The sequence below is a fragment of the Thunnus albacares genome, chromosome 7 (assembly GCF_914725855.1).
Source record: "Thunnus albacares chromosome 7, fThuAlb1.1, whole genome shotgun sequence".
NCBI lineage: Eukaryota > Metazoa > Chordata > Actinopteri > Scombriformes > Scombridae > Thunnus > Thunnus albacares.
Window position 1 is genome coordinate 3,914,178 of NC_058112.1, and position 17,435 is coordinate 3,931,612.

Sequence of the window (17,435 nt, forward strand, 5' to 3'; positions counted from 1 at the left end):
TATTGTATTGGCTGAAATCATCAATGAAATTATTGATTAGAAGATGTTGGTAAAAAATCCATACATTCCTATTAATATATTTAACATTAATATGCATATAGACTTAAGACATAATATGAATATCATATCAGAGTACTGTTTTAGGCTTGACATGACATCAGGAGGGTTTTGACTTTTAGAAATTATAAGCATCATATTTCTGACACGGCTCTACTCCCTTTGTCCACATCTACCTTAAAGACCTTGCCCTGTTTCTGTTGTTAAGGTAACAAGGCCATGATCTATGGGGAAAAAAGCTTTTGGCTATCTCAACTCTGGTAGGAAAAAAAAAAAGAAAGTCAATGACCCACTGATGCAAAATTCAGCTGAGACCGACTGGCTGACTGGCTAGATGAATGGATGGCTGTATGGATCGTTTCTATATGCAGAACCTTAGGTCTTAGGATAAAGATACAGCTTTAAAGCAGGTAATACACTTCACAAGACACATAATTCAACCCAGTACTGTGCCCTTAGAGTAATTCAGACTCTTTTCTAAAATATTATCTGAATCATTTTGCAATGCTCAGATAAAAATAAGCTAACGAGGGTGTGTTCAATAGACCATCCTGTTCTGTCCTGTTGAATTTCAACTGATATCATGAAATTGAGTTGAGTCCAGGTTTCTTTAACAGGGGTTCAACAAGAACATTTTTGAAATAGTAGGGCACAGTATCAGTAGAAAGGGAGCTATTTAAAATGTTCAGTATAAAAAGGGCAAATTGTGTTAAAAACTTATTTAAAAAATCGAAGGGGGAGAATGTCAGGAGGACAGGAGGAGGGCTTCATTTTGTTGACAATTTCTAACACTGTAGGTTAAGAGACAAGGTTGAAGAGATCAAAACGATTACTAGGCCTTGCAGGTAAACAAACTGATGGGGGATCTACAGGTGAGGTAATACTCTGACGAATGAGGGGGATCTTTTGAGTAAAAAAGTTTAAAAACTCATTACATTACGTCTATAGAAGGGACAGGGGGAGCATCAGTGGAACGGCTTACAGTGTTAAAAAGCACCTTGGGATTAGAAATATTAGATTCAATGAGAAGGGAAAAGTAGCCGCGTCTAGAGCTTTTAACCTCAGCATTAAAGAGCTTCATCAGAGCCTTTAAGGTCCTCATGGTGACCAGGGAGCTTTGACGCCTTCTACTGATGCTCTGCTTTATGACGTTTACATTTTAAAGCACAAATGTTTTCATTTATCCGGGGCTGGGACATGTTTAGTTTTCCTGGTTTTAAATGGTGCAATTTCATCAAGGATGGAATTGCAGATGATATTGAAATTAGTTAGATGCTCATACATTTATAATAAGGGCTCTATCTCACAGGGGATAGTGTTAAAGGCTTTACTAAAAATATTGGCAGAGGTAGAATTAAAAAACTCTAGACCGTAACTGTGTACGTGAGCAGCTAAAACAAGGAGGTAAAACCAAATTAAAACATATGCAATAGTGATCAGTAATACAAGGATCAGAACATGTCAAGTCAGATAATGTAAGACCACAAGATAAAACAAGATCAAGAGTATGGCCCTGACAATGAGTGGGCCCAGTCAGTGAGAGAGATAAATTAAAAGAATCAATCAGGGATAAAAATTCAACACTTAGACTGTTAAAGGGTGTAGCAGACATGAATATTAAAATCACTTAGAATTAAAAACCTGTCATATCTTGGTATTGAGTATTGATAGGAGCTCTGAGAATTCGTTTATAAAGCCAAAAGAAAATTTGGGAGATCTGTAGACTAGAAGGCACAGACACTGGGTATTCCCCTTAAATACAAATGGAAGTGCCTAAAAGGAGGAATAGTCCTAAGTCAATTCAAGAAAGATTGACATTAATTCTAAAGAAAACAGCTACCAACCCCTCCCCCCTTCCCAAAAGTCTAGGTTGGTGAAAAGAGAAGCCAGGAGGAGAGGCTTCAATTAGAGAAGTTAAATCCTCACAATTTTCATAAGAATGTCCAGTGATAAAATGAAATTGTTACACACAAATGACTTATTTAACGGAGATCTTACATTGAGTAGCCCTGTCTTGAATATATTTAGAAACTAGTTGCTAGGTTCCTTTCTTATTTGGGTGAAGGCCGTCCATTCTCTAGTAATCCTGCTTAGTCCAGAAATAATCAACATAGCTGATAAAATGATATCCTGCTGCTGAACAGAAATTTTGCAGCCACAGTCACTGGTGGAGGCTAAAAAGATGACTAAAAGGTTCAATGCTCTTTGAAAGAGTAGGGATGGCGCCAAACATTACACAGCTTTTTCCCAGACTCTCGATTGTGCAGCATAGTGATTCATTGTCCTGGTGCAACTTGGCTGATTGTCTATACATGATGTCATTAGTTCCGGTGTGTACTATTACAGCGTGGACTGAGGGGTGAAGGTCGAGTGTTGGTGTAAGTTTAATAAAATCCTCAAACCATCCACTGCCAAGACAATATGTAATGGTGGACGGGAGTTTAATAAATCTTATGATGGAGGTTGGAAGGAAGTTGGCAGGTAATGGAAGTAGCAGATCTCGGCAAGGCATGGGGTGGTGGCACTTGACCGGGGGCAGTGGTCCTTGCAGCTGGAGGTGAACTGAGAGCAGCTGAAGTGGTAACCGGCTCAGCTACATTGGGTAACAGGCGATACCGCTTGCTCCAAGGACAAACGGTTTTGGGGGTTGAGGTGAAGGAGTTGGTATAGGAGCCAAATGAAGAGCTGGGGCCAGAGCGCTTCCTGGGACGGGACCGTGGACTCTTACACCATCCCTCCGGGTAGTGAGCTTAAGGTAGAGGTAAGGAGGGTATGCTATCTGCTAACTCCAGTAGCGGTGCATAGAAGTTGGAGCATGGTAGATCATCAGTGATGTCACGTTCACCAGCTCCATATGGGTCAAAGAGGGGAAGTGAAATTTTTCTGTGTTTACCTTTTACAACTGAGACCCAGGAGGCAGCTTCTCTTTTTAAAAGTCGGTGTGTTCAGCTCTCAGTACTTTTGTAGCTGTATTGGAGCAGCGTTAAGTTACTACTGATGAAATCATTTCCTGCTGCTGCTGTTTCATATTAAAAGCTTTTAAATAACAAAGTAACAGGGGGACTTTTATTTTGTAGAATTTACAGGAAAGGACCACTGTCCAATGTTTCACATCTGCAACTTTGACCACAGCCATGATGTATACAACCTGCTGCTTTTCTAAATTGCTAAATCTCCCTCTTGAGAGAAGTGTTGCCTGTTTCCCCATGTACTCTCAACATGAAAGTACTACCAACTACAGCTGATAATGATACTGGATTTCTGAGGCCAATAATGATATTTTCGGCATGAAAAAAATTGAATAAATTTTCAGAAGTTAATGTTTTATATAAACTCACAACATAAACAAATTTAATATAACTTAACAAGCTTAACTTGAAGCAAGACTATGTACCATATCTTCTGAGAGCAGAAGTAAAACATTCTTCACTAACAGCTGTAAAGTTGAAGGCATAAGCATTAAAACACCCCCTTTCTCGGATCAGTGCAGGGGTTTTGCTGCTACAGCCTTACATGGTACACTTCTCGTATGACCAGTGGCTCATGTTAGCTAAAGTTATCATACTTCAGACAGATATTGCTGATATTGTGTTTCTGACATTAATGAGTCAGTTTGATGGCCTTATGATTCTTGTTGTTGCTGTTCACCAAAAGCTACATCAGCTGACTTCAACACGTACAAATTTAAGGATCTTTTAAATTTGATTTTTAGAGAATTGTGACCAACATTTGTACTGAGTGGAACATTTAAAAGTTGAGTCAGTACCGTCTAGTGGACAAATTATATAAAGGTTTCTAAATTGCATTCAATTTAGAAACCATTCAATATTATTATACATTCAATATTTCTGCACTAAAATTCATTGGTAATAATATGTCTGCAATAAGCTAATATTAGCTGATATATGTCATTGGTTGGGCATGGGTTGCTGCACAAGTCGGTCTATTTATCAAAAAGTTGATTGATTGCAATCAAACTAATCATACCTTTATTGCAGTAAGGGTTTTTGAAGAAGCTCCTGTGCTGCAGCGTGACTTTATGTTTGTTTAATGGGAGCGGTTGACATGTGAGTAGTCAGAGCTAGATGAGCTGAGGGAGGTTGAAGATCAGTATCACTCCTTAGATCAGTTACAGGCACTGACACAGATCCTTGAGGGCAACTCAAGATCACACACACATAGGGTTCTTGTGCTTATTCTATTAACAGTTATAAAATCAATTGCCTCGAATATCTATTTTCTGTATTATATGTAATTTCAGTAATAAAAGAATATATCTTGTCTGTTACCTCTGTTATAAAACTGCATAAAAATCTCCAAAGATATTCATATAAAAAGCAAGGCTCAACATTAAGGCTTCTCTGCTTGTCTGGGACTAGTGGATTTTTTGTAGGGCAAGTGGAAGAGAAATTTACATGCCCCACTGGACAAGTTAAAAGTCATAACCAAAAATAAAAGTGTGCCTTCACATTATGTACCACTCATTACTTGGTTATTTAAGTAAATTAATACATTCACAATACCTATTTGAACAAAATGCATTTTTTCCCCACGATAATACGTCCAACTCAGAAGGGACAGCTCAGCGCGAAGGTTGTGTGTGTGGCAAGTGTAGTTGACAGAGAGAGAGAGAGAGAGAGAGAGAGAGAGAGCACGTGTGTGTGAGAGGCTGGCGACTGGAGCAGAGAGTATGAAGTTAACAGTATAGCTGTGAATGTAGCAGTGCAGTGTGTATGTGCAGTTTAGGCTATTTGTAAGTGAATAAATGCTACAACTCCTCAACACCCAAGCCAAGTTCCTGTGTCCTGCTTGCCACCTGCTGGTTAAAGTGAAGGGGTTAGGCCCAAAGTCAGTGACAATGGGTTAGCTTAACCTGACCAGGCTCACTTAAGGTGGACTGACCTTTAAGGTGGACCAGCTATTCTCATTCTAGTGACAATCTCAGCTCATCTAAACGAAGAACGGAGAAATGCTGTTGAGTGTCCCCCAAGTTTTGCTCAGCAGCCCTACACTGCATTTATTCCTCCAGTCTTTGTAACTGTAAGTGAGTCTAGCACATGTTTATCAAGAGACATTCCAAATGTCAAGCCATTGTACCACTTTCTACTGAAAGTTATACTGCTTTGATTCACAACACAACCGTACCAGCATTTAACCGGAAATGTTACTAGGTCTTGAGGTGGGAAATTGGTGGCACAGATTACACTGAATATTGATCCCTGCTCCCATATTTTAAATCTTACAGGTTAAAGATCCGAAAATACTGAAAATGTTCAATTTAAATTGTGTTCTATAAGAATAAAAAAAAGTTTAATGGACACACAAGTCAAGTGATGGATAAATACACTAAAAGATGCATGTAGACATACATGCTGCTCATGTGAATATGTCTCACAAAATACAGAAAGGAGAAGTGAAACAATGTGAAATTGCAGGAGAGGAGAGGAAAGGAGAGGAGAGGAGAGGAGAAGAGAAGAAAGGACAGGAGAGGACAGGAGAGGAGAGGAGAGGAGAGGAGAGGAGAGGAGAAGAGAAGAGAAGAGAAGAGAAGAGAAGAGAAGAGAAGAGAAGAGAAGAGAAGAGAAGAGAGGAGAGGAGAGGAGAGGAGAGGAGAGGAGAGGAGAGGAGAGGAGAGGACAGGAGAGGAGAGGAGAGGACAGGAGAGGAGAGGAGAGGAGAGGAGAGGAGAGGAGAGGAAGTCAGCGGACCGTGACACTTCAGACATATGGGAGGACCGAGGAGAGACGAGGGGATGAATAGAGAGTTGGTGAGAGAAATGGAGAGACGCAGAAACAGAGGGAGAGGGAGATATATCCAGCTGTTTGTCCATCCTTGCTTTGCTGTAATGAGCCCATGTTTGGCTCTATGGAGCATCGCCAACGCCTCATCTAACTTCTCCAAAGTCTAACAAGCCAAACTGCTATTTAGATTTACCTCCTACCAGCATTGAACCGGACCCAAACAACTAAGCACATAACAGCGTGGTGCTCCCTTAAATGGACACTTTGACATTTTGAATTTTAGCTGTTTATTTTTCTGTAACAGACACTTGTCAGCATGTGGGGAACATTTTTGCTTTTAAGTTTTCATAAAATGGCTTGGTGGCATTGTTAGCGTTGCTGAGCATATCTTCCACTTGCAGCCTGCTGTGCCCTTTCTGCTGAAATGAGGGAAAGCTTATAAGTCATTTCAAATATACCTGGTGAAGACTCTAAACTTCATACACAACCATGTTCTTTTCTATGATTACAGCTAAAAAAAAAACCACTGACCTTTTTTTTTTTTACAAAAAAGCAGCATCTTTTTGAAAAAGTGCATCCAGTATGATATTTGACTGTATTGTGGCCGACTAAATCTTGATTTAGAAAAAAAAACTGCTCTAAACTAAAGTCTTTATTTCGTTTTGTAGATAAAATGTGCCATGCTAATAAAACGCTATTTTTGTCCCCATCTGATCAGCATTTATCCATCACTGAAGCCCATAACTGATTCCTGTGAAGCATAATAAGCTTAAATATGTTAACGTGACAGTTTCATTTGTAAAAACACAAAAAAACAAGTTTTATGTTACTGAACTGCATTGTTCACTGGTTTGTTCAAGCTGCTGATCTTCAGAGGACACACGTCCTGGTTCTCCACTGAGGAGAACCATACGGCCCGACTTCTGTAAACTCAGTTATACTCACAAATCCATTCTTTCAGGATCATTACCATAATGATACAGAAATAAACAATACAGATACATAAAAATATAGTTAGTTAACATAGTTAAGTTAACGTTGCCGTAACTTAAAAGGTACCTTGTGGAGTTTTGATCACTATCAGTGCTATAGAGCAATGTTTTTATGAGTGGTTCCCTGTTTCATTTGTATCATGCACAATGATGCACATGCACAAACTGGAGCAAAGTAATATACAGTCCTGCTGCTGGTTTCACGCTGTACTGTTGATCAATGGTTGATGGTGGTGATGTGCAAAGAAACATGACAGTTTGCCAACGAAGGCAGTGAAGACGAAGACTGCAAGCTAGCAAACAGAAGTAAACAATGCACAATTTAAACTGATCAAAAATGCCACATAATGTGTATTGGTGAGTAACTCTGAATGTAAATATAATTTATTTGTTGACTAGAAAACTCCACTGGGCACCTTTAAGACAATTAACTATGTGTAAGTGTATTTTCATGAGAATTTGATGTCAGTAGAACAGCAGAAACACCAAACTTTGACACAAATGTTTAGGGATCATAAGTCACTAAACACTCTTTACACCTTTAGCACTTCCCTACCAGTAGTAAATTCAACATCAATACTTCCAATGAAAACTGTTGAGGTGACAGCAGAAGGGAGATATCCCTAAGAAAACCAAAACTATCTACGTGGCCTGATACCACAAGGGATAAGTGAGGAAACATACTTTCAATGATTTGGGTGAACTGACCCTTCAAGAAGTCTTGAGCCACATTCTTGTAGATTATGTTTTTATGATGGTGTTTTTATTACTTTTAATCTCAAGTTTTACTCATAATTCATTGTTTAACAAACTCAACTAAACTGACATTCACAGCATTTAAATAGTAGGAGATATGTGTGATTTGAATGACTGTATATTGGGATTATGTTGCGATACAAACTTTAATGCAAGGAAAGAAAGTATCTACTAGCCTTAACGGTATTTTGCAGTTTGACGTGATTGTTCTACATTTCCCTTTTGATATAAAAAAACAAAACAAATGAAGCTTCATCATACTTCAGGGATAATGACCTGAACTGTTGAGTATTATTGTGACACACCAGTTTTGAGTTTAGCAACAGACCCGCACAACGTGATTGAACAAAATCCTCAGTAAAACTGAACAAAATCCTTAACTGCATGTCTTTAAGTCATTAATATTTAATCATTATAGTCTAGTAGCGACCTAGAGCTGTAGCTATATGAGCTACTGCAGGGTTAGTGAGTTAGCTTGCTAACTAGGTAGGCTATGCTATTAAGCTTGCCAAGATGATACAAGAGCCCTAATTTTGCTTTGGTCAAATCTAATTTTGGAGGTGGCTATTTGAACCATACTTATTCATAAGAGAAACTCATTTTTGCTCTTTTCATATAGTTCATACTGACAATAACAAAAATAATTTAAATAATAAAAAATACACCAGACTTATCCTACAGACCTGTGATGAACATATTTTACCTCCTTTTTTATAGCCATTCAAAACAATTTTTTGCAGGATTGCAGTGTTAGTGTTGATCCAGACACAGAAGCATGGAAGTAAATGAAATAAATTTCAATTTGAGGCATTATTATATGAAATGTAAGACAAAGCTTTCCAAAAATGGAGAGAATGTGTTAAGGGTTTTGTTCAGTTTTACTGAGGATTTTGTTCAATTGTACTAACTTCATTTTGGAAAACTTAGCATACCTCAGAAGAAGTAGAAAAGAATTTTAAAAGAAGCACAGGAGCAGCACACTGGTGATGTCAGACGGCTGTGATTGGTTGATCGCAATGTTGGTCCAGGAACACAGTGTTGGATGTTGATCCAGGAACATGTCCTACTTGGCTAAATCACGTCATGCATTTTTACCCAGAGTTAGTCTGCTAACTAAGCTCAGCAGCCACTAAGTGAGAGGGGATAAAGTGTCGGGACCCCAAATGCATGTGTGATCCTCTTAACCATCAATCAGCGCCACACTCAACAACAACAGGCTGGCAAAGCGAACACGATCTGGGTTCTCATCAGCATCCTTCTTATTCAGTATGTTTACTATGTTTCTATCAGCTCTTCATCCTCCCCTTATATGCACACATTTAAAGTTTGAAAAACTGATGCTTTGTGAAAGAAATTAGTTTTTAGGTGAGATACTGGTATGTTTTATTTATTTTTTTGAATGTATAATTATATATTACATATAAATATAAATAATACAGTATGTTCATTTTGAATAAGATAACTGTACTATAAAGTTGTAATACTGGTACGACCAGCTAAATTATTGCAGATGACATCTTTGTCAGATATTCCTCATCAACCAGGCTGTTGGCTCCTAAACTGATTTATTCTGACAAAATTTTCTATCTCACTAACAACAAAGTTGAAGTTGAACAGGTCATCCAAGTTCATCTTTGATCATCAATAATCTCATCTACTATATGTAGGCTAGAGCAATATAAAACCAGTTAATCACCATCTTTGGCTGGTGTTCTGTCCTGTGTAATGTGAAAGGGCATACTTGTAGTAACAAACCTACAGAGAATAATCACCAACTCTGAGTTTCCAAGTTCAAGTTTCCCTCTACGGAGAGTTTTAGTGTCTTTCAGCTCATTGTTTTGGTTTTCTGGCACATAACTTTACCGTTTTGGTTCACTTTCACCAATCTCATCAGCCTAGTTTTGATACACAGCAGGCAACTGTTTTCAATGTAAAAGCTTGGATAAAGCTACTACACTACCTGCTCATTACTAAACGGCAGACCAACTAAGTTAGCAACTAGCATTTAGCTGCTACTGAGCCACATATTTCTCTTATGATTAGGTGGAGAGCAAAGCAGAGATAAATGGAGGGTGAAAATTGGATTTTCATTTGTCAGGTGGCCAGGAACATGACTCCGTCAATGTGCTGGATGTGTAAATAGGCTATTGTTTGCTAACACGTTGCCGTAATTACTTTATATGGTGACAATATGTCAATGTTGTGTTTACAGTTTGCTGTACTGCCTCCTAGTGGACAAAGAAATTCAATTATTACTGCTTTAATGCTTAGCACATTGGTTCCCAACACACGGGTTGCAGACAGGTACTACAAGACAGAGAAAAAAAACATTGTGCAAAATAAGTTGGGAACCTTATCAAAGCAGTCTAAAAGTACTGTTAAACATTTTTGATGTTGCCAACAGGAAAGTTATATTTAGAAATGTTTGGCCTTGGGTTTTATTAGTACTGGCACCCGATTCATCCGCTATACCAGTTTCAATTTCCCATACAATACAAAGTCTTCATATACTGCCATATACTGCATAGTTGAAATAATTGCTGTAACTCTTCAATAGGCGGCAAAATATAGAATCCCTGTGAAGCACGCTATGGTCAAGGCAAGCTGCGTAGAATAACCCACAACTAACTCTCTTTAACAGGGCAGTACACCATGGCATACAATAATTTGTGACACAAATACTTTGTAACACTAATAATTGTACATTTACAAAACATTTACAAAATTACACCGCCGAACTGCATGCTGGGTACAGCTTGCTAGCTAGCCAGGTAGCTCCATTATTGAGATTCTGGAGATTAAGATTGACATTTGGGCAAACGAGGCCTCGTGTATAATGACGGTTATCAGGGCAACCTCCGTCAGCCTCCTGCTGCTTTAGAAATAAACATGATTTTTACATGAATTGCTTAAGAAGCTTGTGCATCTGAACATAAGTAACACAGGAACAATCATTTATTTAATCTACAAAGAACTAGAAATTCTCTAGCATGAACAGACGCTGACCTATCCACAGCCTCAGACGTAAAGAAACCAACATGCAAATTGCATAGATCTCTACGCCATAATGCTGCTACAGAGGGCTAGTTCCTGTTTACTTTCATACCACCCAGCACTAGGTTTTACATTTGCCCTTTACATCATGTCAGTGTTATGGATATCCCTGTTATCCCTGATAATAAAGCACTGATGTACTGTATGTGTGGCTGCAGTGTCCAAAATTAACTTTTTGACCCACCTGCCAAGGGGACTGGGAGATGAAAAATATCCACCAGCCGAGTATATTTCTTACTGGCCAAAATAACAAATTGCCTTTTTGTGTCACATATACAAACAGTTTTGCAGCTCTATTTGGACACACGTAAAAAACACATATGGTGCACATGTCTACACTGTATAGGGACAATTACATATTTTCAAAATTTTACAGTTGCTGATATATCTATAAATATCTATCTAATGTAAACAGCAGGCGTACATCAACCGCCATCCTTGACAACATCAGGAAAGTTATGGATTTCAACTTAAACATTTATTTTATTTATTTAGTTTATTGTACATTGCTACCAATGATCTCTAATGCTGTTAATACAATCGGTTTCTGCTATGATCTATGAATAAATTAAAATATGCTTCCAAAAAAACACAAACTTGCTTTTCCTTGTCCCCCACCTCTGTTGCTTCCTGTCATTAGCACGTAATCAACTATAATTGAATACATTCATTAACCATGTGTGTGCATGTGTGTGTGTGTGTGTGTGTGTGTGTGTGTTTGCACCTGCACATAAGCAAGCTTGTCTGTTCACATGCATAGGTAATGTTTGCGTTGCCTGGCAGCAGAATAGACCAAAGATCAGAGCAGAGATTATTATCTCTCTAATGTGATGGCACTGAATAATAGTGTGGATCCAATTTCATTAATGGGGAAGGTGACTCCTTTACTCAACAGTGACTAAAAATAGGACTACGGGTCTCACCAGCTTCCCGTGAGGTGTGGGATTTGTTCTTTGATAACCTGCACGCTGACAGAAGTTAAATGAAAATAAAGTTATAAAAAGTCTTAAGTCACCAGTCAGGTCAGAGGATCATTTTCAGTTCAGTGAGCCGAGCGAGGCGCTGCCAGGGTCAGTGGTTTGTGAACATGAACACTCTCATAGTGCTTTGAGGGCTTTGGATTCGAGTGCCAACCTTGTGACACATCTTTTACCCTCATATGAACTTCACAATGGTTATAATGGTGCAAAACCCACTTTTCTCTGAACATCATTCCTATTTTTGGAAGTGCTAACAAGTGGCCAACATGGCCCGACTAGAGGCAATTAAAATGCTCAGTGAAGTGCGAAGCAGGGCAGATGGTCGGGCAAAACGTGGCACAGTCCAGCTTGATGCACAACTGGTAAGACAGGTTTTCTTTGCTAAGGTCTGAGGCACAGTGTGCCTTCCATCAACACACTGAAATCAATGTATCTTCAGTGATATAATGATTCATTTTAGCATGTTGATTAAATTATGTTCTCTCCTAACCCATTTTGAGCCCACATTTGATTGAAAGTAAATGACAGCCAACAAATACCAGAGAGGAGCTGTCATTTCAAACAGCAACACAGAGTCATACGCCAGACAGGGAATAAAGTACGACATGAACCTTGAGCAGGTTTATGTAACAAGGAATGGCTAAAAATAAAAACAAAAGTCATCTTTTTCTACTGTTGTAGATTATTGAGTAAGTAAAGGAGTCTGGTCACAGAGAGATTCCTGGATAAAAGCTGCTATGATCAGAACAGAAAGGAGAGCGGTTGAAACAAACATAAAAGAGAGCAGGGAGTGGTGCAACTGATGGGAAAATTAAAGTTACATTTGTTTAACAAGACCACAATGCACACTGCTACATGAAGCCTCAGGGTCATGACACTGAGCCAACACTTTGTTGCGATGAAGGCAAAGCAATTCTGCCAATAATAACAACCGCTGTCGTTCCATTAAAGGACTTTTAGCCTGTTGCACCAGTGGTCCTAAAATTCAGTCTCCAAGGTCCAGACTGCTTCTTATTTTTGATTCTGCTGGGAAGTTTTTCATTCTAGATGCCTAATCACAGACCTAATTGGACTGAGATGCCAGGTGAATCTAAACTAGCAGGCGATAAAGAAAACCTGCTGTAGACTGTGTCACAGACATGGATTTTGTCCTAGGACCTGACACCTGTCCCAGCTGAAGCCAACAACTTCACTAAGATCTCAAAAACCTGACAATAAGAGCCTTTACTTCACTTGATGTATTTGACTGCAAGGTTTACTACTACTACATTTTAATCATATGTACTTTTAAAAGTAATATGGGGGGCATTATTATGGGTTGGACAACAGTAGAGAGACATGCAACATAGGTCCCTGGGCAAGTGTTATTCCATCCTGGTCCTGGGGCACCACTACCCTGCATGTTTTAGATGTTTCCCTGCTCCAACACACCTGATTCAAATGTCATTAACATGCTTCTGCAGAGCTTGATGACAAGCTGATCAATTGAATCAGGTGTGTTGGAGCAGGGAAACATCTAAAACATGCAGAGCAGGAGTGCCCCAGGACCAGGATGGAAAAATACTGCCCAAGGCCACCAGGACATCCCCTCTTATGTAGACTCGACTGGGATTGGACTTATTAAGTATTAATAAGTAGGCTATTAAAATCTGCCAGATTGATTTAAATGTATTTTAATGAAAAGACTACAATCACACAAAAGCAAAAGCAAAATCCAAGTTGTTAGCTAGCGTTTTCTGTTGCTGTGAAATGTTTCTTTAAATATCAATAAAATTTGTAAAAATGTCAGTAAAGCAAGAATCTGAGTGATCTGGAAAACCTCCCCAAATTTGAACAATGGACAGCAAACGAGATTAAGTGCATTTCTTTAATTATACATTCATACATACTTGTAATCAATATTCTTGGAGCGTTTCATGCCTTTATCAGTTAGACAGTACAGAGATGGCGGGAAATGAGGGGAGAGAGATGGGGAACGACATGCAACAAATGTCCCCAGCGAGGAGAGAGAAGTTGTGTGGAACATTGACTTGAACTAATGTGCAGTAATATTTCTAGGACTTTCAGGGGCCCTGGGTGCAATTTAGTGTGGATGTCCAATTCTTCCCAGTCTATCAATAATAACTGAGTCAGACTGGTGTTTAAAACATTGCATTTTACTGTTATTATACAATGTAAACAAACAAATGATATTAAGACACAGACTGGAGGCTGTAGACAGAAGACCTTCACACTGTTAAATGCAATAACTCAGCAGGTTACACGGCAGGTGTATGGCAGCCATAATGAAAAGCTCTGTAGTGATTAGTCTGACATATCATTGCTAATTCAGCCTATAGCCTCTGTTTGTAAACAGGAGTGTCTACATCATCATCATCATCATCATCATCCTCCCTGCGCCCATCAGCACTCATGTCGCACTGTGGTTAGGCCTCTAACTTATGATGCCATGTCTCATTCTTAACGCCGTTACCGACAACAGAAAGTGACAACTGAGATAACACCAGACAACGACAATGCATCCGTCCTCACCGGGAGAGTAGAGCCTCGCCAGCTGCCGGGCCCCGGCGTGCTGCGGTCCCCAGCGAGGTGCCGCGCTGCGAGCAGCCGCCCCGTGCTCATTCCCGTTCGGATCCTCCTCCGCCATGGACCGGTGCCTGATGTCGGTCTCGGAGAGAAGCGACGCCGCCATAACTCCTGCCCGCTGCCCGCCCTGCTGCCCCCCGCGTTGGCTTTCAGCTATAAGACATCAATTATAGATCTGTCTCAGTCAATAACGGCTTGGTTTTGTTTGTGTCTCGGCCTCCGTTGGCTGTGTTGTGGCTGGATGGAGGCGGGAGGCTGAGCCAACTGATGCTGGCGGGGATGTAACGTTACCGGAGAAGACTCGTGCCACCCGGAAACACACGGACGGAGCTGCGCTGACACACAGACCTATTTCACGGTTTTAACTGCTGCAGCTCCTGTCATGAACCGCTGTCAGCTTCTAACGTGAAAGAATGAGTCCAGCTATTGTTTTCCACCTGCACACGGCGCTCTGTAGGATGCTTACTGTTAACAAACTTTATTTCTGCGTCCAGCTCAGCTGTCACTCGGCGGCAGGGACCGTCCACATTTTGCACTTCTGATAAAAAAGTGGAAGTGGTACCTAAAATAGGTGCCGTGTGCAAATTCCATACTGAATAAAATACAGTGTGCCAGTATACTATGTCCTAGTCTTCATAGTATATTGTTTTTGCAGTTTGTAGCGCAGAAATCAACACATTCGCCTAAACAGTTTCAGATAATAAATTTTCCATCAAAAACCAGCGAAAGTCAGAAGTTTTATTTTCCAGATGTGGGCTGATCTCCCATTTCCTTTGTGCATTGCATTGTGGGAGAGTAGTGTGCATCAATATTTATTTTAAAAGTATGCTTTTTTGAGTAACCTGTACAGTATTTTGTCCTTGTCCCAGTGTGCACACACTACAGGCCTACTTCAAACTGCCTACAATTAGCATGTAGTATTGATTTGGGACATGGCTAGTTTTTGGTGCATGGAAATTAGAGCATCACTTGTTTTAGTACTGACTACATTTACATGCACAAATTTTCCCATAAATTTTTGCCTCATTCCAAAAAGGACAATATTCCTACTAAGCTGTTTACATGGCTGATGAAAATGAATATTCTACTCAGATTCATCACGTCAAAATATGGAAAAGTGGAACAGCTGGAGCCGCAGGGGCCATTTTGCTTCTTTGCAAAAAGGATTCAAAACAGGATTGTTTTCCACCGGTAGTGGACTCATTCGATTGTGCAAACACAGCCCCTCTCTTTGATTTGTTCAACCACCTTCTTTAAAAGGTCGGCGTTGCAATATTTGCGCATATCCAAAAACCTGTTGATATCCAAGTCTTTGAAAATGTTTAAAAGTAAGTGTGTTTCTCCTTCCGACCAGAAATGTGGACTTTTCCTTTGGGCATGTATCTCTACCCCAGCTTAACAAACTGTTGGCTAGTTGGTTTGTTACAACACACATAGCTGACCGTAAACAGGCAAAAGGCTGTATGTCAGAAACTGGGGTAAAACACCAAATGAGATGCATATTCTGAACATGCTGAATACTGTACATGTCCAAAGAAATGCTCCTAAAATAAGATCTGATTCAGAATATCCAAATAGAATATGCTGTTTACATGACCCATATCAAATTCGGAATATTGACATATTTGGAATAATAGTGGGATATTAATGTGCATGTAAACGTAGGCCTTGTTAACTTGTTATTGAGTCAGACTGAATCAGTTTTTCTTTCCAAAATGAAAGGATCCCTACATTTCACACCCTGTTAGATCCTTTTAAGTATGTGCTGCTTAAAAATAACAAAAAGAAATAGATCCTTTAGCTTCTTTCTGTAACGTCAAAGTGGGAAATAAAATGTTTTCTGTAACTTACAATCACTCACATAAAAAAACAATTCAGTTTCATTTCTATCTCTGTAATAGTGCTAGAAAGTTTTGTTTTTTCAGTATTTTCAGAGGTTAATAAAAACCAAAAAAGTTATTATGTTATACAGTACAATGAATTCATGACAACACTGCACATGAACCTACACAGGAAAGTATCATTGTTCCGCTAATACACAAGCAAGTGTTGCAGACAAACAGATTTTGTGTTTTGCTAATGGGCACATTCATCAGTTCCCTCTAGTAAGGTTGGGGTTGTTCGGATGACTGGTTTCAGGGAATGGGTACACCACCTATCAGCCTTCTGGCAGGGAGAGCATCAGCAGCTGCAGGAACTCAGCTGACACGTGGATACTGCTGCAACAGAAGGTTTCACCCTGCAAAAGATATACATTTTAAGAAGTCATTCAGTCTGGTTGTGAGTCACAGCAGTGGTGGTTACAGCAGTTTTGCTACTGCAGGAGTCACCCTAACATATTTTAAAATCTTTAACTGTGATGACAATATGACATTGTCTTTCCTATGTTCACATTTGCAGTTGTAACACGTGGATACTGTAGGAATGATCCACAGATGTTTAGTGGGCATTCAAGCATTCAAAAATGTAATTGAACATAAACAGGGAGTGAGGTTTTGCAGATGGCTCAATATCAATGTTCTGTTTGGAGGTTTACTGTACCATGGTGGTATAACACAAAATACCATAGACCCGAAATAAAAAAGTGGCCCTAAATTAAGTTGTTCTTTATACTACAAGTGTTGCTGGAGTCTTGACACTTTCATATAGCAGCTTGTCACAGGACTTGGTGGATCAAACATCTGATTTAATCCAGATCTTACATTCATCAGGTGGCCAGAGAAGAGAGAATTCCCTCACTGTCCTTTTACTTGCAATAAACTTTGTTAAAGATACAACATCGTATCTTTCTCTTGCCTTTGGATATTTTCTCCTACGCACCTGCCAACAAGAAACTAAAGGTGCTCATGAGACTTTACAGTTAAGATTTGAATTCATCAGGTGGCCAGAAACACATCTTCAATGCCATGCTCAGGATGTTCTGGATAGATATGTACATAAGTAGGCAGTTGTCAGATAAGTCATATCAATTTGCTAAGCCAATCATTCATTAACACTGTTGTTTCAGGAAAAATGTACAGTACTACCATCATATTTGTGCAATTTTAGTATCCAAAATAACTGTGCGCTAAGAAGTACTGTTAACACTCCTGGAACTTATATCTGCGATGTGTAATTTTCATACCAACGTAGGGAAAAGAGGCTTCATGTTTGCTGCTCTCTTATTGTAACATGCTTTAGTCACACACCAACATCTCATCACTCTCTTTTAAAACCACTCTTCATTATTTTAAGGTGAGAAAATCTTTGTAGTGTTTATGTTTCATGGT

General features: G+C 39.4%; 1 protein-coding gene across 1 annotated transcript in view; it reads right to left on the bottom strand.

Annotated features, from left to right (window-relative positions):
• si:ch211-212o1.2 (uncharacterized protein LOC492735 homolog) overlaps positions 1-14,872 on the bottom strand; it is a 42,997-nt gene extending 28,125 nt beyond the window's left edge. Inside the window, exon 1 of the mRNA XM_044357336.1 lies at positions 14,113-14,872. Within this exon, the coding sequence (XP_044213271.1) occupies positions 14,113-14,272 (160 nt within the window). The 5' untranslated portion in view covers positions 14,273-14,872. The remainder of the gene's footprint in view (positions 1-14,112) is intronic.
• Between the last annotated feature and the right edge of the window lie 2,563 nt (positions 14,873-17,435).